General features: G+C 39.4%; 2 protein-coding genes and 1 long non-coding RNA gene across 3 annotated transcripts in view; 1 reads left to right on the top strand and 2 right to left on the bottom strand.

Moving 5' to 3' along the window:
* The window catches only part of LOC131224757 (uncharacterized), a 99,223-nt gene extending 94,701 nt beyond the window's left edge, over positions 1-4,522 (top strand). Inside the window, exon 2 of the long non-coding RNA XR_009161172.1 lies at positions 3,203-4,522. This is a non-coding gene — a long non-coding RNA (uncharacterized LOC131224757). The remainder of the gene's footprint in view (positions 1-3,202) is intronic.
* A 4,170-nt stretch (positions 4,523-8,692) lies between these two features.
* On the bottom strand, positions 8,693-9,274 carry LOC131225086 (receptor-like protein EIX2). Its single transcript, XM_058220507.1, has one exon. The coding sequence runs from the start codon at positions 9,272-9,274 to the stop codon at positions 8,693-8,695; it is 582 nt and encodes a 193-aa protein (XP_058076490.1).
* On the bottom strand, positions 8,915-12,319 carry LOC131224749 (leucine-rich repeat receptor protein kinase EMS1-like). The gene is made up of 2 exons (XM_058220076.1): positions 12,027-12,319; positions 8,915-11,951 (listed from the first exon to the last, which is right to left on the bottom strand). The coding sequence occupies exons 1-2, from the start codon at positions 12,317-12,319 to the stop codon at positions 9,350-9,352; spliced, it is 2,895 nt and encodes a 964-aa protein (XP_058076059.1). The 3' UTR covers positions 8,915-9,349.
* Positions 12,320-25,682: the final 13,363 nt, after the last annotated feature.

Genomic DNA, 25,682 nt, shown 5'->3' with positions numbered 1-25,682 from the left:
AATTTCTACCCCTTATAAACAGTGCATCAGAAGATGTCCCCATGTCGCTGTTTAGTTTTCTCATAGCCTTCCCTTGAATGGCTGAGATAACGGTGTCGACATTCAGGATTTTATTCGTGCTACACATAGTGTCCTTGAATGACTCATACGACGCCGGAAGAGAATTCATTAACATATGTGTTTATTCTTCATCTTTCATCAATTCCTCCATATCCAGCAATTTGTAAACTAATTTATTAAAGTTTCTAATGTGAGCCTCCAGATCTCCACCCTCTGCCATTTGGAAGTTATACTACTGCCGCTTCAAGTGTAAGCGATTTTTCAAGAACTTTTTCGTATAGACATCTTATAACTTCGCTCATAACTTAGCCACAGTTTTCTCCCTCATGACTTTGTAGAGAATATCATCCGTGAGACATAAACGGATCGATGATAATGCCTTCCTATCAAGAGTATTCCATTCATCATCAGTCATAGTAGACTTTCGCTCCTCAAGAGCACCATCTTCTCCTTGCTTGATTAAGGAATTCATCATCTTGATCGTGCATAACTCAAAATTATTTTTCCCTGAGTACTTCTCAATATCATACCTGGTGCTCGCTATTATTACTAATTCCTCAGATTCAGATCTGTGCCCCAACGATTGCTCCGATACCACTTGTTGAGGATTTGAACTGCGGAATCATACAGATCTAGATCTAAGATAGCAATACAATGGCACTAAACAAACACAGGAGAACACAAAGATTTAACGTGGAAAACTTTCGCGGGAAAAAACCACGGCACAAAGCAACAGATCTCCACTATGAAAATAGAAATTACAAAGAGAGAGGACTTACTCGATTCGAATAACCTCAAATCTCACCCTTGCTATACCCTTTAGAAACCCTAAAATCATTTTAGCAACCCTTGTAACTCCTTTAGAAAGCCTTAGAATACCCCCAACCCCGCATACACCCCTTTATATAAGTTTAAAAAGAAGTAGAATTGAAATAGGAAACAAAAATCGCAAAATCTACGTTTCCACAGAAAATCTGCGTAAAATCTTTGATGTCATCGAAAACGGACCAAAACTGTCCAAAGACCAGGGGTGAAAAATTCCAAAAATTATCGATGGCATCGAGCAACCTTCGATGTCATCGACGACTGGCTTCAATGTCATCGAAACCTGGTTGATGTCATCGACCAATCAACAGACAGATTTAAGACATTTGTCCATAGCACTAATTGGGTCTGGTCTTGCCAGGTCTGGGTCCAGGATCTGATTGGGCGAAGTTCCTATCAAGTCTTACCATGTAGGATTTACATGGTCGGGCCACTTATGGATGGTTTATGTTGCACCAGAAATTTTACAAAAAACCATCGACTTACGGTAGAACTTACATGCTGGCTCCTTTTTTAAAATCGCTTTCAATATGCTATCCCATTAATTTAGTAATTAAAGTTGGAGGAAAGGGAAGGGGTTAAGGGCTCAGGTGGCCCCCACTGTGATGTTAATGTGAAATCCACTCCAACCATCAGGTGCTTCACCCTGTACTAGGTTTTCGGCTAAAATATTAGCCACATACGATTCAAGTAGACCACACGACTAGAAAGAATGTATAAGGTAATACTCACCCTCCAAAAATTAACTCCATCCATGATTCAAGTAGACTATTTGATCGGAACCAAAGATATAGGATTTCTTTGTGAAAGCTACATGGAGGGTCCGATGGAGCACTTTGTTATATTTGGATGGAACAATATGACCATTAATTAGGTCATCTGCAACATTTGTTTCTAAGTCTGTGTGCATATCAATCCGAGTAAGAGTTTTAAAATGGATAGATGAATGTGGGTCCGAGAGAGTAGTCGATGGCGTACCAGGGTCGTCGTCATCACATGGGCCAAGGAGACCATCAGAATCCAGAAATTTCCCATCGGAAGCAACGGACCCCACTGATAGGCCCAGTACCAAAAACTGCAAAACTGAAAAGATTGGGCCCGACACCGAATATTGTTGAATTAGATTGATTAAAGGGCGGGTCCAATGGGTCCACCATTGCTGTGTGGACGCCCATAGCTAGGAAGGATGTTTTTGCTAGTCCATAAATGGGCTAACCAAACCAGGGCCAGAACTAATGGGCGCATTAGAGTAGAAGCCAGAGCTTCAGGCCCCACAAGAAGGCCAGACGCCCGGAAAACTCCCGGCCTGGCTTCAGCAAAGCTGGCCAGAACTAATTGCTTTCTTTCATGTGGTCTAATTGAGTTTTGGATCCGCCTTATTTTTAGGCTCATGCTCTTAAATGATCTCAAAAAATGGATGAACGGTGTGGATATAAAAAATACATCATGTTTGGCTTACAGAACTTTTTCATGTCAACATGCACCGAAGTCCCGCGTCCCCTTCGTAGTCGGGATGGCCCAGCGCGACGGGAGCGGATTAGGTGTTACTAGGGTAATAATTTAGTAGGTGTTACCCTTACTTTGGGGCCCACCATCCTTATGTGTTGTATATCCACTCCATCCATCCGTTTTCTAAGTCCGTTTTAGGAGGTAATACCGAAAATTAAACAGATCCAACTCTTAGGTTGACCACAGTCATTTACCACTTTTTTCAGTGGTTTGGTCTACAGGAGATTTGGATCTATTTACTTCGTATGGGTACCGGGAGTTGAAACTCGTGAGAGTCTACCACCCGAGCAAGAGCAAGGACCCATTTGGATCTATTTATTTTGTAATAATAACGTACTGAAATGAGCCCAAGGAACGGATTGACGGTGTGAATGTACAGAATATTTATCAAGAAGGGCCCACACTGTGAGGGTAATAGGTGTAAGTCCATGAAGTGTGGCCCTCTTGAGTTGTGGATCAGGCTGCAGGTTTTTGTATATTCACTGTCCTTGTGATTTACTCCTGATGAATGGGTTTTGATGAAAGATAAACACCATGGTGGCACCACATAGACCTATGGTTGGCATCTCCTCTTCTGATAGTTTGGCCCACCAGGGTTGTGTATCTGGCTGATTTTTGGCCCGAGTCGTGGCATCGTGGAATGTTCCTGATGGATGACATCATGGTGAGCCAGAGGACTTAGATTGTTGCACGCGCTGTAAAAAAACAGGTGTTGTTGAGGATTCTGCTCCAATCAAAAGGGGGGAGATATGCTGGTCGAGAGCAACAATCTAAGCCTTACTTTTATACTGTACCACATCCATTTTAGGAACTACCAAGTGTACTGTGGTACACATGCCATGTTTATGGTGGCTTTGTGCATGCTTATGGATTGTCATGCTATGCCAGCATTTGAACAATAGACCTCAAGATAACTGAGGAACTTTTCCATTTCTGTGTTAGTTAAGCCAGATTGTGAATATTTTCACCATTTTTTTCTGTTTAGTTTCAGCATTGCATTGTTTCGAATGGTATTTGTGTTGGTATCTGCATTTAGGAAGTTGTCGAGGTCATGACCGACAATTGGAATGGGTCAAGAGGTGGGCCCATCATGGATCGGCTGTGACCAAAAAGCTTGCGCTGTTTGAATGATCATAACAGGTCAATCAGAGGATTTTCCCCTGCTGGATGGCCATCTGTTTTAAACTTCTGTTTGTCCATTGGGAAAGTTGTCGAAATAGGCCGAATTTTAGCCTGTTGCCGATGGTGGTGCATTTCTCGACTGCTTCCTGTACTGTATACATGCCCCAAGATTGCAAGGGTGCAATTTTGTGTTCTTCCTGAGCATCGTGACGAAAGAACCAAACCAAAGTTCCATAACTTTGCATCTGCCGTCTGCTATCCTTATTATGATTTTGGGTCAGTCCGTGGCAATCTCTAAAGAATTTGGGATTTTCATCTGAATCCAAGCTTTGACGAATGTCCTACTCCACCCCATTGACTGATTTCGGGTGTGGCATTAGTTGAAGTTGGACTCCATGGAGTTGAAAGACCACTTACATTTTACTGTTATGTTTGTAGCTTTAGTTTCATCGGGAGCTTTTAATCATCCTCCGACACAGCAACTGATGTCGGTATTTTTGAAATTATGATTTTCTGTAGGAGGGATAGCTTCCAATGATGTGTATCAAGATCAGATTCAGCAGTTCCTAACAGCAATGAAGTTTCGACACCTTTGGGAAAGAACTGTATATTGTTATATTCATCAATAGTCACAGAGGAAAATGAAAAAAAGAAAAGAAAAAAAAAAAGTCTTAAATCGGGAATTTGTAGTACCCCTATTTTTTTTGGGCCATGGCTACTCTACAGATGCTGGGGAATTGCATTTAAGGGTACAGATTTGGCACTGCGGGGTGGGCTGGCTGAGGCTGCTGTGTTCAGCCTAGGTTTTAGCTGCTGTTACTGGCTGTTCTTCTACCTAATCTGTTGTTGTATGTAACATCAATCACATCTGCAGAAATTTGAAGAAAAATCTAATTACAGTTTCTTTTTCTTCCTCATCTTCACCACCTCTTCTGCTAATTTATTCATTTGATTGAGAATAAAACCGGTTGTTTCACCTATCTATATTATCCTCGTTTTTATTTTATTTTTATGTTTGTTTCAGAACACATTCCAATGCAAAGATCTCATTCATAATATGATCAAATCTGTCATTGGTTTGATCATATAATCCTAGCAAATAGATGCATCAAGTTGGTTACTGGACCCATTTTTCGTGTGAATGGTCTTTGACTATCCATACTGAAGCTACTGATCAAATGGTTATATTTATTGAATAAGTGTGATGTTTGCATGGTAAACCATGAAATGTGCAGTGGACCTAGTGAGCAGTCTGTATGAATGGGTTGAGACCGTCGAAGGGGCTCCTTAAACCAGGACCACTTATACTTAGGCTTGTTTGGCTTCAATTGTGTTTGATTAGCCACTTTATTTTTTAAAAAAAATAATAATAATTTGTGGCACAGATAAAATTGAAGATCTCTTGTTGAATGATTTGTTAATTGCACATGGGTGCACTACCATATACATCACACAGCCATTGTGGTGTGTAGGTCTGAGATCAATGGTTCAAATCTTTTGAAGGATGCAACCCGTGAGGGGAAACCCGTCACCAAGCCGTGTCAATGGACCCCTGACTCGAGCCAGTTCGGCTAAAATCAAAACCAAACGAGTTGGTCTGAGTAGTTAGTCTTAAAACTCTAATAAAAGCCCATACATTAGTAGTAATGGAGAACCTTTCCTAACTTCGAACTTGGCAAAAAGGGCTTGGGCTATCATATAATTAAGTATTCTAACTTCTAAATGATGGTGAACCGTGTAGGGAGTCTACACTCGAGCCATGGTTCAACCAACATTTTGAAAATGGTGGCAAGTCATCATCCTCATGTGTCACTCCTATGCAGCTTTTTAGACCATATATAGGGACACATTTTTTATGGAGCATTTCTTGCAAACCACTGTGACAAACCAATCGCAACCATCCATTTGGTGGTTCTGAAAAAGGCCGTTGAAAGTAAAATAGCTCGTGGTTTAAATTCTATGGCCAAAATTTGGTACTTACAGTCATAAGGTGATGGCCACATGTATAGGTGGGTCTCATTACCGATTATTGGACAATCAAGTCAGTCCACTAATCAAGTGCCAAAGTGATTGAGAATCAAGTCAGTCCACTTATTTTTACTGATCGTAGGGCGATGCTATCAATGAACCACAGGATGGTTCAAGAATTCAAGATGAAAGTCGATCTTCCTAGTTTTAATGGCCAACTCTACTTCAAGGACTTCCTCGATTGGTTGCTTGAAGTTGAACGTTTCTTCAACTACATGAACATTGTAGAAGAAAAGAAAGTTAAACTCGTGGTATACAAGTTGACGGGCAGAGCTTCAGATTGGTGGGAACAACTTCAACTCGAGCGGACGAGACAGATGAAGGTGTCAATTCGCACGTGGTCGCGGATGAAGAAGTTATTGTGCATGCGATTCCTCCCTCAAGATTATGATCAAGTATTATTCTAACAAAACCAAAATTATTATCAGGATAGTCGATAGGTAAAAGGTTATGTAGAAAAAACATATTATTGGTCCGCGAAAAATGACTTCATCAAAACGGAGTTGCAACAGACCATAGGATTCACTAGTGGCGAACATGTGACCTCTATAGGAATGGAGAACCAACCCAAGACTTTTAAAGTAGAGGGACAATATCAATTACTGAACAGGCCTTTGTTAAACAATCTGAGAAAACGGGAAATATATATCAATTAGTTAAAAAGAAAAAATATGTGGAGCCTGTGAATATCCTAGAAGATTTGGAACCAGTATCGCAGGAGTTCAAGAGGGTTGTGCTCGATGAAATCCCTAAAAATTACCTCCCATACGAGATATACAAAATCACGTTGATCCCATCTCAGGGGCAAGTCTGCCTAATTGCCCACATTATCAGAAAAATATGAAATCTTGAAGACAGATGTGAAGGAACTAATCAATATTAGTCAAGTCAAGGAAAGCATGAGTACATATATTGTGTCAACTCAAGAGCTTAATGCCAAGTACAAAAAAAAAGGGCTAATGAACATTGGCGTTAGATCTCAGACTCATGTACCAAGTCTCTTGTGTAACTAGAGGACGAGTTTTTTTTCAAGTGGAAGGGTCTGATATAGAATGTGTCACAGATACATTCCTAACATGGTGGGGCCAAAAGAAGACGGACCGTAAATTGACCATAACTTTTGATCTGGGTATCGTTACGGGGCGCACAACCTATCAATCTTTACTGAAATGGGGCATTTGAGGTGAACCGACCCACAAAGTGGGTCGCATCTGTCCGTTTCGTCAGAAAACATGCACTTTCAGCTCAGAAACGATTTTTTAGAAAAATTTTACTATTTTTAGTAATTCTTATTTTTAATTTTAATTTTTTCTATTTTTAGAGTTTTAGATTTTCTTCCCTTGTAGAAATAACTTTTAATTATACTAGGACTCTTCTAGAGAAATTTTATTTGAAATTTTTATTTTTAGAAATTAAGCATTAGAAGAGTTTTATTAGAGTTAGGATTTTTATTAGAGTTAGAATTTTACTATTTTTGGTAATTACGAATTTTAGTTTATTTTTTCTTTATTAATGGTGTATGGAGACGCATTAGACGATTATCAATTATTAATTAATCAATTTCAAATTTATTAGAAATTATTTTCTATTTTCTGCTTTCTTTCCTCGTGGATTCAAGAAGTCTCTGTGAGGAGTCCAGAGAAGTTCCATGGATTCGGAATAATTATCCTCTTGAGGAAGACGGTGCTCAACCTCACGTCCTCCCCTGCATCACAAAGTGGGCCCATCATGAAATGTTATATGGCTTAAAATTCAAGCCAAATGCAGGTGTGCAGGACCACTTAAAGCGATGGGTGGCCAACAATCTCACACACCAGGTGTGACTCCACCAGATGAGTGGATTGACAAAGAGATCTTCAGGATGGTTCTCATCATTTGAGCCGTGGAAAAGGTGGGCCCTGTCATGAAATATCGTTTGGTGTAGTATTAACTGAATTCAGATATGCAAGACCACTTAAAATTAATAACAGGTGGCGAACAATCTCGCAAACTAAACTCTACAAATAATAATATATAGTTCAACTTGCCAAACTTTGGGAAGTGTCCCACTCTATATGTGGTTTTGCCCAAAAAATTAAGCCAATGGAATTATTAGGTGGGTCACTGGCACAAGGATGAACGTCAGGTAAGTTGGCTAAAGTAGATCGTCCTACCCCAAAATCTTGTATGGTACATCGAGTAACTCATTCCGGTTTGTGAGATATGCATGTTTTAAGGTTCTAATGGTCTTGATGACTTCCGCCTCTAATCGGGCCTTCTCTGGTCCATCTTGGACATGAAACTGTTCGCGACCCGCTCTACATCAGTCACTTCCATACATTGAATATGGACCATCACTCATTAGGTGGTTTCTTACATTGAATATAGACCATGGACTAATCTTACTAATCATATGTTTTTCTCATAGGTGTGTGTTCTGATTAATGAGTAGAGCACCTAACACGTATTAAATATAGAAATATTTATTATTATTGTTATTATATTTTTGCAGAAAGGTGGGAGCACACCACCTGTAATTTTATTGATACTTGAAAATTATATACATAAGAGAGGAAAATATTGGCCAATCCCCTCCGTAAATTCTAATTACTAAGCATTCTATTACAACTCTTATAAAAAGTACTAACAAAAAAAGAAAAAACGAGAAAAAAAAAAGAAAAGAAAAAAGACCACCACTGTAAAGCTTTCACAACTAGGTAGCAAACAGTTATTCATTATTCATGATATTCGTTTCCAAGTAACTTCTTCAATCTAACATCTTGCAAAGCGACAGTTGTAAAGAACTCTTTCTTTCAACGAAACGGTAATAGGCAATCCTCCAAGCTCTCTTGAGCACTAAAACGCCACAGAAGGCCCAAAACCCCACAGCAAATCCTGGTCCCAATGCAGAGTAAAACCAAATCATTTCATGCGCTCCATCATCCTTTTTTACATTACCACCAACAGGCATTGGACTTTGAAAAGTCTCATCACTATCACACTTATATGGAAGAGGAGGTCCACAGAGATTATTGTTGCCCATATAAATAGAAGGATCTTGAAGTGTCTGGAGCTGATTTCCCAATGGAATTTTTCCCAACATGTTGTTATTCGAGAAATTCAAGTAACTTAGAAAAGTTAAATTTGACATGCTCAGAGGAATTGTACCCTAAAGCTGATTTCTGGAGAAATCAAGAGACTCTAGCAATGCCAATTTACCAATCTTATCTGGGATTTTTCCGATCAAATGGTTTCCGGATAAGTTTAAGACATGCAATCCCAGAAGATTTGTGAGTTGTTCAGGAATTTCTCCAGATAAGTTATTGCTTGAAAGGTCCATGCATGTAACCAGTGAAATTGTTCTAGTGTATTCAAGCATTCGCCCCTTCACTGACACAAGCAAGTTTTCCTCATAATAAGATCCTGCTCCATGCAAAATAAAGTGGCCCATCTTCTGCTCATTCTTCATGGCCATGAGATTCTGAAGACTTTGAGGAATTGAACCAGATAAGCAATTTTGTGCCAAATCAAGAACCTGAAGAGAGGTTATGTTTAACAATTGTGGTGGGATGTTGCCAGTAAACATATTGGATCGTAAATTCAGAATTCTTAAAGCCGGAAAGCTTTTGCCAATCCAAGCAGGAATCTGGCCTGAGAAATTGTTGTGTTCAAGGTCGAGAGTCTCCCAAAGAGTACAATTCTTCAAAGTTGAAGGAACATTTCCTGATAGGCTATTATTGCTCAAGTGCATTGTTTGAAGTTGATGTAACAGACCCAAAGATGGGGGAATTCTTCCTGATAAACGGTTCTTGCTCAAATCAAGTGCCTAGAGGTCTACACAGTCACCCAATCTTAATGGGATGGTGCCACTTATATTGTTCCGGGAAAGATCAAGGACACGTAAATTATGCATTGTGGATGTAAAATTGGGTGGGATTGGCCCAGAAAATTGATTGTTGGAGAGATCAAGTACTCCAACTCCATTCAATATGCAAGGTATGGGACCACTGAAATGATTCGAACTCAAATCAATGAAGGCATCATCATCAGATATCATTTTTAGAGGGTTGGGCAATTGGCCAGAAATCTCGTTATTTGAGAGGTTCAGTGAAGAAAGTTGGGGTGTTAAATCCCAAAACCAGGTGGGGATGATGTCAGAGATGGCTGTGTTCGAGAGATCCAATTGGCCTATGCGTTTTTGCTTTTGTAGCCAGGGAGGAAACCGAGGACCTAAATGACATGATCCTAGATCAATGTAAGAAAGCTGAAATGGAGGGACCCAATGAGGGTGTAGATTGAAAGCCAAAGAATTAAAAGACAAATCTAAGTAGTCCAACTTTTTGAGGTTTTCAAAATGAGTTTCAGACCCGTTTCCTGTCAAGGAGTTGTAAGAGAGGTCAAGCTTAGACAAGTTAAAAAGTTGTCCTAAAGTCGTTGGAATTGTCCCATTCAACTGATTCCCACGGAGAAGTAATACTTCTAAGGAAGACAATCCTCCAAGAGCTGCAGGGATACTCCCATTCAACCGATTGCCACTGAGATCTAAAGATTGCAACGAAGACAATCCTCCAAGAGCTGCAGGGATACTCTCATTCAACTGATTGCCACTGAGATCTAAAGATTGCAAGGAAGACAATCCTCCACGAGCTGCAGGGATACTCCCATTCAACTGATTGCCACTGAGATCTAAAGATTTCAAGGAAGACAATCCTCCAAGAGCTGCTGGGATACTCCCATTCAACTGATTCCACGAGAGATCTAAATATTGCAAGGAAGACAATCCTCCAAGAGGTGCAGGGATACTCCCATTCAACTGATTGCCACCGAGATCTAAATTTTGCAAGGAATACAATCGTCCAAGAGCTGCAGGGATACTCCCATTCAACTGATTGTTACTGAGATATAAAAATTGCAAGGAATACAATCGTCCAAGAGCTGCAGGGATACTCCCATTCAACTGATTCCATGAGAGATCTAAAGATTGCAAGGAAGACAATCCTCCAAGAGCTGCAGGGATACTCCCATTCAACTGATTGCCACTGAGATCTAAAGATTGCAAGGAAGACAATCCTCCAAGAGCTGCAGGGATACTCCCATTCAACTGATTGCCACTGAGATCTAAAGATTTCAAGGAAGACAATCCTCCAAGAGCTGCTGGGATACTCCCATTCAACTGATTCCACGAGAGATCTAAATATTGCAAGGAAGACAATCCTCCAAGAGGTGCAGGGATACTCCCATTCAACTGATTGCCACCGAGATCTAAATTTTGCAAGGAATACAATCGTCCAAGAGCTGCAGGGATACTCCCATTCAACTGATTGTTACTGAGATATAAAAATTGCAAGGAATACAATCGTCCAAGAGCTGCAGGGATACTCCCATTCAACTGCTTCCATGAGAGATCTAAAGATTGCAAGGAAGACAATCCTCCAAGAGCTGCAGGGATACTCCCATTCAACTGATTGCCACTGAGATATAAAGATTGCAAGGAAGACAATCTTCCAAGAGATGCAGGGATTGGGCCCAGCATGCAACCTTGGAGAAAAAGGTTCTTTAGATTTCTTAGTTCATTGAACCATTCAGGAATGGGCGCATTCATTTGGCCTCCATACAAAGACAGGCTCTCTAAATTGACAAGCTTAGTTATAGCTCTTGGAATGCAACCTCTTATATTCTCATCGAATGAGAAAGAGAGAGATTTAAGTGATTTGATATTCCAAATAGAATTGGAGATTCCACCATGCAGCTCACTGAAATATAGATCAAGTAGCTTCAGTTTACTCCAACTGCCTTCAGGGAGTTGTGAACAGTTAGGACAGAGAGATCCTCCCAGCTGCAACTCTTCCAAGTTGGGAAGTTGTGAAAATTGGTAAGGAACCGGACCATCAAAAATGTTATCTGAGAGATTTAAAGACACAAGGCTGCTAATGTTAGCTATCCACTTTGGAATTCTAGAGTTGAAGTTATTCTGATAGAGATGAAGGACACGGAGAGATGTGAAATTAACAGAAGCAAGAGTTGGAGAAATATATGAAAGATCACAATTTGGTAAGCGTAGCTCAACGAGGGAAGGACACTTGTTCATTACGTGGACCCAATCATGGCTTGCCATGGAAAGGTTCACATAAGACATGTCGAGATACTTGAGAGAAGTTAGGTTTGTCAACCACCACAGGTTTTTGGCACTCAGTACGGAGTCGGAGTAGATATATGAAGACAGCTTCAAGGAAATGAGGTGAGAGAGGTTTCCAAGCTGGTGAGGAATTGTCCCTCCGAACCCTGCCCTTGATAAGTACAAATGCGTCAACTCCTTCATGGAACCCAAAAACTGTGGAATTGGGATACCATCAAAGGCATTGTAGCTCAAGTCCAGCAACTTAAGATGCTTCAGTTCAACCAGAGCTGGATCAATTCTGCCACTTAGACTCAAAGCTGGATCAATTCCGCCACTTAGACTGAGATCGTAGTTATCGGAATGGAGGTCGAGTTTAAGAACATACCCGGTTATGTTGTTGCAGGTAATTCCTCTCCATTTGCAGCAGTCTGAGGCTTCATCATCCCAAGAAGAGAGAATATTGGAAGGATCGTTGAGAGCCTTCCGAAAAGTGGTGAGAGCTTTTCTCTCGGAATCCAAGCAACTACCACTTACCTTCCAATATCCTCCACAGTATATCAGCATATTTAAAAGAAAGAGGAAAATAAGAAACCCACTTCTCTCCATTCCCTCTCTCTCAGCTGCAGAAAAAGAAAAAGGAATGAAAATTAGCTTCTTTGCTAATATCTCCCTTCTCATCCTTTATTTATAGGATTCTGACGTTCATAACCAGGACACGTGGCCCAGGGGTTACCACGGAATCCGAGTCCATACCACACAACTATGAATTGATAGTTCACCACCATCTTCTCGGGACTCAATTAGGTGCGGCCCGTATCAATGTATGTACTATTTATCCACTTTAGAAGGTTGAAAAGTCATAATGGTGGTGAACCATCAAACGGATTGGCTACTCCACTTACACCAGCCAATGGCTGGTGGCCGGTGCTATGTGGGACCCACCGTGATGTATTTGGTTCAACCATGCCATCCACCTACTTTTAGAGATCATTTTAAGGGATGAGTCCAAACATGAGTTATATAAAAATCCCACGGTGGTGAAATCCCACGGCGTGCGTGTGTGGGGTATGTGTGCGTGTGGCGTGAGTGTATGGGGGTGTGTGTGCGTGTGTAGAAATAAAAAATAAAAAAATAAAAATAAAGAGTCCAAACATGAGTTATATAAAAATCTCAAGTAGACCACGTCACAGGAAACAGTTTTGAATGAGGCTCGACCATTAAAAACATTTTGGGGGCCATACAAGTGTTGGATCAAGCTGATCTTTGTTTTTTTTCTTTTCATCTGATCCTGATGACCTAATCAACAGATTGGATGTCAAATAAACAGTATAGTGGCCCTTAGGAGGATTTTAATGGTTTATATTCAATCACTATTGTTTTCATGTGGTGGGGCCCACAGAGCACCGATCTCCAGCCACGGAGCCGCTGGCAGGGGGAGTAGCCAATCCGTTTCCCTCACAGTATTACGTACGGAGTGCGGATGCCGGGAGCGAATTGGCTGGTGTACCAAACACCACTGGTGTATTGACGTCAGCAAGTTTGTGGGTTCCGTGATGAGGTATTTGTTATATCCAAACCGTCCATATAATTGGAGAGGTCTTCTTAGGGCTTTATTCTAAAATTAAGATTGATCTAAGTGACCACACTTCCAAAAGCAGTGGGGATTAAACGTCTACCATTGAAACCCTTTTGGTTAACTGAAATTTTGGATCAATATAATATTTTTTTTCTTCTTCATCCGGGTTTTCGTAACCTTATGAATAGATTGCTTGGACAATAAACGTTATGGTGGGCCCTACGAATGTTTTGATGGTGAAAATCATTACCCCACTGCTATAGCAGTGGTGTGGTCCATTTGAGCTGTTAATATAATTCATTTTTTAACCACTCATCTAAAATGATCTCGAAAAATGAATGAACGGTGTTGATATGGTAAATACATTCCTGTGGAGCCCACGTAACTTTGATCTCCTTTGAGCGGTTCATACAACTCGGAGCACGAGGGTGTAGCGCTCGTCTTCGCACGACACGCACCCACATCAGCTATATCGGCTCAAAAATTATCAAAATACAAAACTCAAGTGGGCCGTACGGTAGGAAAATGTGTGTATGTAAATTCCTACCGTTGAATGCTCATTATTAAAAACTTCTTAGTGCGTAATGGTTGTTTACCATCCAATCTATTAAAAAGTTCCACAGACATTAGAGATGAAAGAAAAAATAAATATCATTTCGGTTTTATATAAACTTTTTATTGGCCTGAAAAAGATTTTAATGGTTAGTAACCACTGTTTCATGTGGTGTGGTCCACCTGAAACTTGTACCTGAAACCTTTATCTGCTTCATTTTCAGGTTCAGGCCCTAAAATAATCTGGCAAACAGATGGATGATGTGGATATGTAATGCATGCATGCGTCAAGGTGGCCCTACGGTTAGGGTCTCACCCACACAGCTGGTTCCCGTGTTGGACGGATTCTGTGGCCTCACGGTGTGTTGAGGTGTTAGCAAAGTTCTATAGCCTTACATGATATATATATTATATTCACACCGTCCATCCATTTTTTGAGATCATTTTTGTTAAATTAATCTGAAAATGAAGCAGATCCAAATTAAGCTAAAGTAGACCAGACCTCAGAGAGCCTCCGACAAGCTTTTAACGGTAGGTGTTCAAAGATCTAGTCATTTTTGAGTTCATAACACATGCACTATAGTGGGGCCCACAGAACGTTGCCACGTCAACATATCATGAGTCTGCCATGAAGGCAATCCGCGTCGCTAAAAGTTGGCAACGGGAGCAGAGGGGATTAGGTGAGTCCCCGACACACCAAGTCAGTGCGGGCCTTAGCATGGGCCCACCTTGATGTATGTATACTATATCCATACCGTTCATTTGTTTTGTTTAAGATTATTTTTTAGCATGAACTCAAAAATGTAGTAGATCTAGTTCTCAGGTGGACCATACCTTAGGGAAACCGTGGTGATTGTCCATAAATAGCCCTACTCTACCCAATCAAAGTAGGGCTATTTATGGATCGGTGTACTTAGTGGGAGCCACCTTGATTATGTATTCTGTATCCATGCCGTACATTTGTTTCTCCAGATTATACGAGGGAGTGAGGCAAAAAATGAAGAAGATCCATGTCTCAGGTGGACCTGTAGAAAACAGTGGTGATTGGAAGTTGGGAGTTTTTTTTTTTTTTTTTAGATGAGGACTGGTATGGTACACCGCGGGAACATGAGTTGGAGTTTGGTTGCTGCTGTTGGTGCATTTTGTGCGGGTGATCTGAGTCGTTCAGTTGGCAGCCTAAATCCTAATAGTTAGAGAAATGGCCTGTGGACATCGATTCAACTCAGACCAGACTATGGGGCCTAGAAAAATTTTAATAGTTTTTTATCCTATCCGAACAAAGGCCAACTCGATCTGACTTGATATCTCTGATCGAGTCGGACTTGGTTTGGGTCAGTCCAGCTAAGATCCAGTTCAAATCGAGTTAGGCCCGCTGGACTCGGCCCCAAGTCGGATCAAGTTCGGGTCAGGGTTTTGACAATACCGGATCGAGTCAAGTTGGACCTAACTCGGTCTGACTCGATTCGATGCCCACCGTTGGTTCAACATGTACTTTAATTATGGGCCCACTTTTACAAACTGGACCATTTAGATATTACACATAATGGAAAATCAGACCTTATAAAATTTCTTTGCTAGTGTAGGAGGTTATTACAAATCATAGAAAATGAGTCTATATCAATAACATCAGCGCATCTTACAAGTTAGGTTGTCTAGACGAGTGTGATTTATCATTTAAGTCATAAGTCAAGATGCCACCATTTGAATGGGGCTATGCCCATTTATTGTGATCTTGTAGACGGTCCTACCATTTGGCATAAACCAAGACTTATTAGCATACTCTTTAATAAGCTCAAAGTTTATATTGCATTATAATGTCGATGGTATTACTTGTAGGCCCCACAATGGATAAGGCACAATCCAATAATCAAACCATGTAGGCCCCACAATGGATAAGGCACAATCCAATAATCAAACTTTGTAGGCCCCATAGTGGATAAGGCACAATCTAATAATCAAACCCTGTAGGCCCCACAGTGGATAAGACACAATCCAATAATCAAACCCAGGAAAAATGCAAACCACTGCATCATAGAAAAGTAAAGTTCCTAATCACAAGAAAGTCCTTCCATGCACAGAGAATAATACATCATGCCTCATCACGGTTCTTAGACTTGGATGACTCCAATGTGACTCATCCCAGTCGACATGGATTCGGTAGCATTTGATTGGTTTGATCCCACAACTCATCCCCTAAGTCACCACTGACTCAGGTGAGTCGAGTCGATTTAACCCTGACTCAGTGAGTCCCAACTCAACTCAAGAACAAAAGGGTTAATCCAAGTCCCTAAGTTTGTTAACCATATACCCATTGCTGTTACAATTGAAACGGAAAGAAAAATATTAAAGACAGTTGTTTAGTGGGGCTAGTGATTTTATTCTAAGTAGTGGTTCATATGATTTAGGCCATGGGTATGGTGGACATCCTTTGGATGCCTATTTTCTTAGATATTCCACATCAGAAGATCCAAGCCACAAATCTTAGGTGAATGTTCAATAATCCTAGCCACCCAATTAAATCTCATCAACTCGACTATTATCTTCCTATTCTAAAACCATTGAGAGAATCGTATGATCAGAGTAAATTTAATCCTTGCTCTAAAATGGCTATGCATGCATGTCAAGTTATACTAGACTAATAGGGCAACATATAGTCTTGGCGGATCCCTTGTTATAGCATCAATATCCATCCATGTTGTGGGCCCATTTTTCTATGCTTGGACACTAGGACATGCAAATCATGGCATATCAGGACCTTATCACTACTCTTGCGGAGTGTACCAATTTTCTACATATCTTTGTAAACTAGTCTATATTAGTAAAAACTATGTATCTTACAAGCCACGATGCGTGAACGGCTGTGCTTCAAGTCAAAGTCAAGCAGTCAACATTTGAATGAGCCCAATAATACTTTAGTGCTATTTTCGTCATGGCCCCGATGGGCCTAATAATACTTTAGTGCTATCATCGTTATGGCCCCGCCCTTTCCAAACGAAGACGCACGAAATTCTCCAAAAGAATTTATAAGAGATCCCAGTGTTTTTTGTATTTTACCATAATATTAGTCATCATTTTCTTTAAGCACATAGTCATCATATAAGACTATCCAAACGTCCAAATCTTAGGTCCACACTGTCTCCATTACATCGATGTCTTACACAAGACACATCAGAAAATGTACAGGCAGCAGACATTAATTTGAATTAAACGGACTAAATTCTATAGCCCACCGTGGCAAATTTATAATCCCAAAATCAGATTGTTTGAATAGTCCTAAACCTTTGATTTCTGAACACTTGTTTTATGATTAGATTTGGACCATTTGGCTTATATATATATATATATATATATATATATATATATATATATATATATATATATATATATATATATCATTTTAAACTGTCCAATAAAAATCCACCAACTGATAATCTAATAAGCTTAATTTTTTTATTCAATGCAAATTTACACTGGCGTATCTCATAAGCGTCACGACAGGGACTGAAGTCATGGTCAGTCTCTCAATGGAGGGATGTGACAGAAATGACTGTCTACAATGCACTCCATAAATTTCACGGTAAAATATGAAGTCTGGTCAATACGTACGTCAATGGAGGGATGTGACTAAGATGGCTATGTAAATGGCACTAAAGTTAAAGTCATTGAGTCAATTAAGGCATGAGACTGTAACAAGTAATAAACTTTCTAAATTACTGGCTAATCATGGAGCGGCATATCCTACGATCACACTAAAAAACAAAGGATGACCGTTCATTTATTAGCCATTACACAAATACTTAAAAAGTAAGATGCATGCCTAGTTGCGATTTTAGTGAAAGAATGTTGGTCCAATGAATGAGTTGTTGTGACTCAATCTCAGTACTATTATAAAAAATTAGACAACAAATTACATTAATAAATTGTGATGGTTCATATGCATCCATTCACATAAAGTATGTGATACAAATAATAAATTATAATTTTTTCTACCATATGCGGTAGAAATTTTTGTATAGATGGTACTTGATTGAATACTCTATTATTAATTATGCACCTTATATGATAAAATTCACGTTTCAGTTGTGTTGGGGGCTGTTACACAAAACCTTAGGATCTAGCCTCCCAAAAAACACTGGAATTATGGGATAATAAAACAATGAAATAAATCAAAGCACAAACCACACGACACAAGAGATTTTACGTGGAAAACCCTCAAAGAGGCAAAAACTACCGGACCTCGTCCAGATCAACAATCCACTATGAAATAGAATGTTACAACCGATTACAAGCACACACCGCTTGGATCAGACCTTCTTCACTCACGCAGGAGTGAATAAACAATAAGAGAATAAAGAAAAATGGAGAGATTAACCGATTCGAGGACGTAGAAGCGCTGAGCTGTCAAGTGCACAATAGATCACCTCTAAGAGCAGAATCTCACTTCCACAAGCTTCCTCTCTCTTTCTCTCTCTCTCTCTCTCTCACACACACACACATACACACCTTTGATAGCCCTAAACCCTTTAGTAAACCCTTGTAAAGTTTTAGGAAACCCACTTGCATTACTTAGAAAGCCCTAGGTACCTCCTATTTATAGTTTAGGAAACTCCATTTCGCATGGGTGCGAAAATTGCCTTAAATTTCTGAATCCCAAACAAAATTGGATTAGAATCTGCATAACCTCGACTAGTCGAACAGAGTCCTCGACTGGTCGAGCAGACTCTTTGACTGGTTGATCAGCTCGGACGAATAAAAACAATTGGTCGCTAGACTTTAAGTCGAGCCCCACTCGATTGGTCGAGCTCCACCCTCAACTGGTTGAGTGAGACCCTCGACTGGTTGAGCCTAGGGAGAAAACCCCATCAAGTTGCACATGGGAATATGGTGCAATCTCATTGGTTTAGACCATAGAAAAATGGGCTCTGCCGGTATAAACTGAAAAACCAAAGGCCCATGCTCCAAAAATCATGCAAATTAAAGTAGCCCTATTAGTGGACCCTCAATGAAACCTTCTTAAGCTTTCATTTCTTTTACATGCATGATCCAATATGAAATTTATTTTTCCTCTTCACTCAGGTCTTTGTAACCTTATGAACAAATTGGATGGAAAGTAAACGTTATGGTGGGCCCTATGAATTATTGGATGGAAAGTAAACGTTATGGTGGGCCCTATGAATTTTTTAATGGTGAAAATCATTATCTCCGCTTCTATTTATGGTGTGGTCCAGATGATCTTTTGATATGATTCATTTTTTGGATAATGCTCTAAAATGATCTCTAAAAATAGATGAACGGTGTAGCTATAATAAATACATCACTGTGGCCCTGTATAACTTTGATCTCCTTTAAACCGGTGCTTGTCTTCGCACGAACACTTACCTACAGCAGCTATATAGTTGGTTCCAAACCATCCCTCCATTTGAACAGCTCGTTGCAAGGCTTGATCCGAAAAATAATACAGATTCGATTATCATGACGGCATAGATATATAATACACACATGAAGATGGGCCCCACATAAATGTTTATTTCCTATCCATTCTGTTTATAAGGTCAAACAGAGCTGATGAAGAGAAAACACAAATATCATCTTGATCCAAAACATTAATGGCCCCCAAAAAGCTTTTAATGGTAGGCATTCAATCCCCAGTGCTTTTCATAGTAGGGTTCCCTGGAACTTTGGATCCAGTCATTTTTTAGATCATGCCCTAAAATAATAGGGCAAATTAGATGTACTGTGTGATATAACACATACACTATAGTAGGGCCCACAGAAGGTTGCCACGTCAGCACATCATGAGTGTGACATCAAGGCAATCCGCATCCGTAAAAGTTGACAACGGGAGCATCCCGACTCGCCAAGGCAGTGCGGGCCTTACTATGGGCCCACCTTGATGTATGTAACTATATCTACACCGTTCATTTGTTTTTTTTAAAGATTATTTTCTAGCATGAACTAAAAAATGAAGTAGATCTAGTTTTAAGGTGGACCATACCTTAGGGAAACCGTAGTGATTGTCTATAAAGGGGCAATTAAAGTTTTCGATTGAGCTGATATTTACTTTTTCCCTTTATCCATGTTCGTGATACCTTATTAACAGGTTGGATGGCAAATAAACATTATGAAAACATTACAAAGGGTTGGATAAGTTTTTAATGGTAGGGTCTTTAATAACTAGTGTTTTCTATGGTATGGTACACTTTAGTTTTGGATCCACTTCATTTTAGGGAATGGGCCCAAAAATGACCTGGAAAAATAGATTGATGGCATAGATTTAGAATACACACATCAAGGTAGGCCTCACGGCAAGGGTCACACTTTCGTTGGTGAGGGTAGGGGCATACCTAATCCGCTCTTGGTTGGTAACGGTCTCCACCTGGGCACCTAGGCTGATCATGGCCCCTTCTTACAAAGGGTTCGGTAAGTGTTTTTTTTCTTTTTTCAGCTCATTTTAGGGCATAAGCCCAAAATATGGATCTACCTCTTCTTCTTCTTATTTATTTATTTATTATTATTTTTATTATTTTAAGGAGGCATTAGGGCAAGTCTGTAGGGGTGTGTGGTAAAAAAAGGCATCTAAATCTCAAGTAGACTACGCTACTACCTTGGAGTAGTATGCCCACCGTTGAACACTTCCTTGAGGATAAAAAAGCTGGATCTGCCTCATTTATTATTTTTGGGCTCATGCCCGGCTACATCCTTGTGGGGTCACAGAACTTTTCCAGCATCACATAGTGCCATGTCTGAGGTGTGCCCTACTCTACCCAATCCAAGTCGGACACGGATTGCCTGCCAAGGGAGTAGATCAGGTGCGACCCTGCCTCACCCAAGACGGTGTACTTCTTCTCCCACTAAACCATTCAATAACTACTATTTTTCTGTAGTGTGGTGCACTTGAGATTTAGATGTGCCTAATTTTTGTGTTCAAGTCTTAACAAGAATTATGAAACTGGCTTATAATTCAAAGTTTTAATAAACTTGTAACATATGTAGATCACTCTTCCACTTCTTTTAATTATCCATTTCCCAACATTAAAGAAAATAGTAGAAAGTCTTATATTTGTGTTTTGTTAGGCGAACATTTTTAAATGACATAGTGTACAACAAAGGAAACTTGGAGCGTGTAAAATTGGGAATGACTCGGCAAATTCTTTAAATTCTCATACAAAAATTCACTGAAAAGACAAGAAAAATATCATAACTCTACAATATAGATTTTCATCTATTATTACCTTAAGCCAATTCAATGGTGGAATTTGAAATCCCTTGTCAAATTTCAAAACTCATGAAATTAATCAAAAGAAATTATAAGCGGTCCGTGCTTTTTTTATTTTTCCACAATACCAGTTAATCACCATTTTCTCTAAGCACTTAAGTATCATATAGGACTATCCAAACCTTCAAATTTTGGGTCCACCATCTCCATTCCATTAATGTCCTGTACAAGTGGCTGTTAGGGAGAGAAGATATGCCTGTCATCAATTCTGACACATCAGAAAATGTACACAACAGCATACGTTCGGTCAAATAAAACGGACTTAATTCTGCAACCTAACCTAACAAAATTATAATCCCAAGATCAGATTGTTTGGACAATCTTAACCTTTGATTTCTGGACACTAGTTTTAGGATTAGATTAAGACCACTTGGCTTTTTTTTCGTTTTTCTTTTTTTTTTTTTTTTAAAAAAAACTATCCAATAAAAATGCATATGGTAATTAGCGTCAGCGGGGACTGAAGTCTTGGTCAGTCCGTTCACATGAGAGATGTGGCTGAAAAGACGGTCTACATTGCACCCGGTGAACGGCAAGAGCTGAAGCCAGGTCTATACGCCAACGGAGGGATATCCTCAGTTCACACTCACAAAAAAGGTTCCCAGCTGTCAACTATGGAATTATATGACGCTCCAGCTGCCAATGGTGCTTCATACACAGGCACTCAGAAATTATACATGTGGTGTACATTAATTCAAATAAAATTAGCTAAAATGTGCAGCCAATTGTTACAAAGTAACAATCTCAAGATCAGGTTAGTTGAACAATCCTAACCTCTAAGTTTTGGACTCTCGTTTGTGTGAATAAGACTATTGGATATTTTTCATCTTAACCATACAAAAAGTGTCCACCGATTTGATATTTTGATGAACCGGTAAGCTTAATTTTTACTTCAAAGTTCATGCACAGAAAGTACCTTTATATATGACATGTACGCATTTCTAAATAATTACCAAGTGCCTGCATGTTATCCAACACAATCTGCGAGTGTATCGAAGTTTTTTTTTTTTTTCCAGAAGAGTACAGTGTTAGATGGCTTTTGCTGATAGTCATGTATGTTGTGAATGTGAACGGCAGGGACAAAAGTCTATCTCAACCTGTCAATGGGGGATGTGATTGCTAATGAACTGTCTGAATTGCACCTGTGACCAATAGGGCCGGACATGTCTGGAGATTCTAGTGGAGTTTTCTGCTTGAATGAATGAGTCCTTGTGAATATCCTAGTAAAATTAGGAAAAATATGAAGATTTCTGTAACAGGAAGAAATTAGCTTCCGCCATTTACGCAGGCATCGGCTTCCGCGCATGCCTGGTGTGTTGACGTCACCTATTTCTATGAATCGCATCATGACGTATGTGCTTTGTCCAAACCATCCCTCTCACCAGTTTCTATGAATCCCATCTTGACGTATGCGTTATGTCCAAACCATCCCTCTATTTGGCCAGCTCGTTGTAAGGCTTGATCCTAAAAATAAGACATCCAAATATCAGGACGGCGTGGATACAAAATACATACATCAATGCATAATACATGCATCAAGATGCGCCCCACGAATGAGCTGGCCCATCATATTTCAGGTGAATAGAAGGATGAATGAGCTGGCCCATCATGAATGAGAAATACCTCAACATCTTACCCACAAAGATGTGTGGATCATTCATTTGCTAGCTAGTAGATGAATGGTTAGAAAGTAAGCAAAACACAGTCCATGCAATTCTAATATTTCACATCTCTATCATTGCTGGGATAGAGCCTTGGGTTGCGATGGTGCTCAACCCTAGCCCAACCAGATGTTCCTATACCCCAACCCAACCCAACCCAACATTGGGTTGACAATTTTCAACTCAAGCCCAACCCAAGCACGCTCGGTCGAGTTGGTCAGGTGGATACATGCTAATATTTTCGTTATTACATTAGTCTATTATATTTTCAATATCTTATTTTTTGTACCTATGATTTTATTAATTATATATGTAGTTGTTTATCATAATAAATTTCATTTTTCCTAAACAAATAAACTAAAATATAGTACAATTACTCCTTTAAAAGCCGTGTATTGATCCGGTGTATTTGGGAGAGAGAAATTCAGCATATCTTGTTAGCTTGAGTCATTGGAAATGACGTGGACCAGTGAAACCTGACGGCACTAGAATTTCTTATGCCTTTAACACAGATGATCCACACTCAATTATAATTTATAAGTAACATATATATATATCGATCGGGTTCGGGTTGGGTTGGGCAACCCGAAACCTCAACCCGAGCCCGACCCAAGTTTTATCGGGTTGGTGTTTGTATATCCTAAGTTCGAGATCAAACCTAATACATCCTGCCTGAGCTCAATCTATTGTCAAGTTGGTCATGAGTCAATCAGGTTGAACCCACCCGACTTTCGGCCCTATTGCTAGCTCTATTATTGGGATAAGTCATTATATGTATATAAAAAAAAAGGTTAGGTGAACCATTAAATTAGCTAATAAGTCCAAACTTAACTATGATATTACATAGACTTGTTAGATATAAAAATGGTTCTTTGTTTCTTTTATCAATTTATCCCTCCATTGCTAGAGAAAATAGTGGAATGCACTACATTTGCTTTTTCAATTATTTTATGTGAAGATTTGTACGTAGTTCCCAACACCTTATAAAATTCATTGAGACAGGCGAGAAACTTTGATTTGTTACTCTTCTTCTTTTTGCTGCCCGTGCTCAATCCTGCTTCAGCATCATTTTATCTTGAAGGACATCGTTGATGTCTATAAGCCTCTTTTATACTACGTTTTAAGGCAAGTTGGAGTTGATCTTCTTCCAAAACTCTTAATTTGGCTTCCTCATCTACCTTTTCTGTAGTAGTTCTCTATGTACCAAAATGTTTGGATTGAGTAGAAACTTTCTTATTTGAATTTAGAAGGATCTAAAAAAGAATTTAGACCTCTTTTGGGGCTTTAGGGCATAATTTTGCATCACCATCCTGACATGCCAGGTGTAAGTGAAACCAATTAGTTTTCTTAAGAAACTTTACCCCCACACAAAACTATATGCAATCTTCATTCTTCCAAACCTTTACGATTCGACTAGGAAACCATAGTTCAAAATTTTGGTCGAGGTATCGGATGATGACATATTTATACTCTTATTTTTTTTTTTCAAATTAGTATGTTGAGAATTTATAAAAATAAATAGAAAATAGAAACGAATAACAATGCCGAGAACCCTCTCTGTAGCCCTTAGATCTTTCATCTTGAATGTCCTTAATAATTGAGTATTTAATATGTTAATCTTAAATATGCTATGATTATCGATCAATATGTCATCAACATACAAAATCAGGATAATGATTTTTTCATCACTCAGTGTCTTGAAATAAACACAATAATCATACTCACTCCTGATAAACTTCTTAATCACCATAAAAGAATCAAACATTTTATATCACTGCCTAGGCGATTGTTTCATAGCGTACAACAACATCTTTAATCGCCAAACATTGTTCTCTGCCTCTTGTATTTCGCAGCATTCTAGTTGTTTCATGTAAATCTGCTATTTTAATTTCTCATGTGTGAATGCAGTCTCTACATCCATTGGCTCCAGCTCGAGTTCGTATTGGGCAATCAGTGCTAACACAAATTTAATAGATACTTGCTTCATCGCAAATGCGAATATCTCAGTGAAATTAATGCATTCTTTTTAAGAATATCTATTCGCTACCAACATTACCTCGTATCTATCATATTTCTTTTTCAAGATACACTTGCACTCGATCGCTTTACAGCCAACGGGAAGCTCCACCAGCTTTAACATCTCATTTTTTGTGCAAAGTTTATCTCATTATTCATCGCAACTTTCATTTTTTTGCATCTATATTGTTAAGAGCTTCTTAAGAAGTAAACAAATTCCTCTCATCCGTAATGACAATAAATGCGACATTTAATTCATCCCTGTATCTCGCCGGTAACATGCGATCCCATGGTAGATTCCCTATCACAAGTGGCTACTCTACCTACTCATATACCTTAGTTACATCTGTATATCAACCTGTCTCATCTCTGTCTACCTGGATGTCCACAACCAACTTTTTAGCTTAATTATGCTCATCCTTATGGAACAATGACATCGCGATTAAAGATAATTTTTTGTGTGACCCGGTCATACAATCTGTACCCCTTCACACTATTATTATATCCAACAAAGATGTACTTTTTACCATTTGGTCTATCTTATCTCTCTCAACTGATGGTACATGAGAGTAAGCATTCCAACCAAATATACACAATCTTGAGTAGTTTACCAGCTGACCACTTCACATTTCCTTTAGAATTTTATAATCAATGATCATATAAGGGAACCGATTCACCAAATAACAAGTTGTGTTAACGGCCCCAGTTCACAAGTCTTTACCCAGTTTAGAATTACTAATCATACATCAGGCCCTCTCCAAGAGAGTCTGTCATGCCCCAAACCCAGAAATCGGATTCATAGGAATCCCAATTGCCGAATCCGGTGCTGACAGCCTCCGTAGAATCTCATTCTTAGCTCCTAGCGTCCATACGCTAGATTTCAATCCTAGGGTCCTACAAGGAGGGTTTTTTTTTGTACATTTAACTCGTAATAAGCATAACCACAAGATTACCCAATTCACA

The sequence above is a fragment of the Magnolia sinica genome, chromosome 14, assembly GCF_029962835.1.
Source record: "Magnolia sinica isolate HGM2019 chromosome 14, MsV1, whole genome shotgun sequence".
NCBI lineage: Eukaryota > Viridiplantae > Streptophyta > Magnoliopsida > Magnoliales > Magnoliaceae > Magnolia > Magnolia sinica.
This window is presented reverse-complemented; position numbering and strand designations above follow the sequence as displayed.

What these genes read in the sequence shown, in the direction of transcription:
- LOC131225086 (XM_058220507.1), bottom strand. Translation starts at nt 9,274, where the DNA reads ATGCACTTGAGCAATAATAGCCTATCAGGAAATGTTCCTTCAACTTTG.
- LOC131224749 (XM_058220076.1), bottom strand. Translation starts at nt 12,319, where the DNA reads ATGAGAAGGGAGATATTAGCAAAGAAGCTAATTTTCATTCCTTTTTCT. An exon ending in ACCTGCAACAACATAACCGG is followed by an intron (nt 11,952 to 12,026) that starts GTATGTTCTTAA and finishes TCCAGCTTTGAG; the next exon opens with TCTAAGTGGCAGAATTGATC.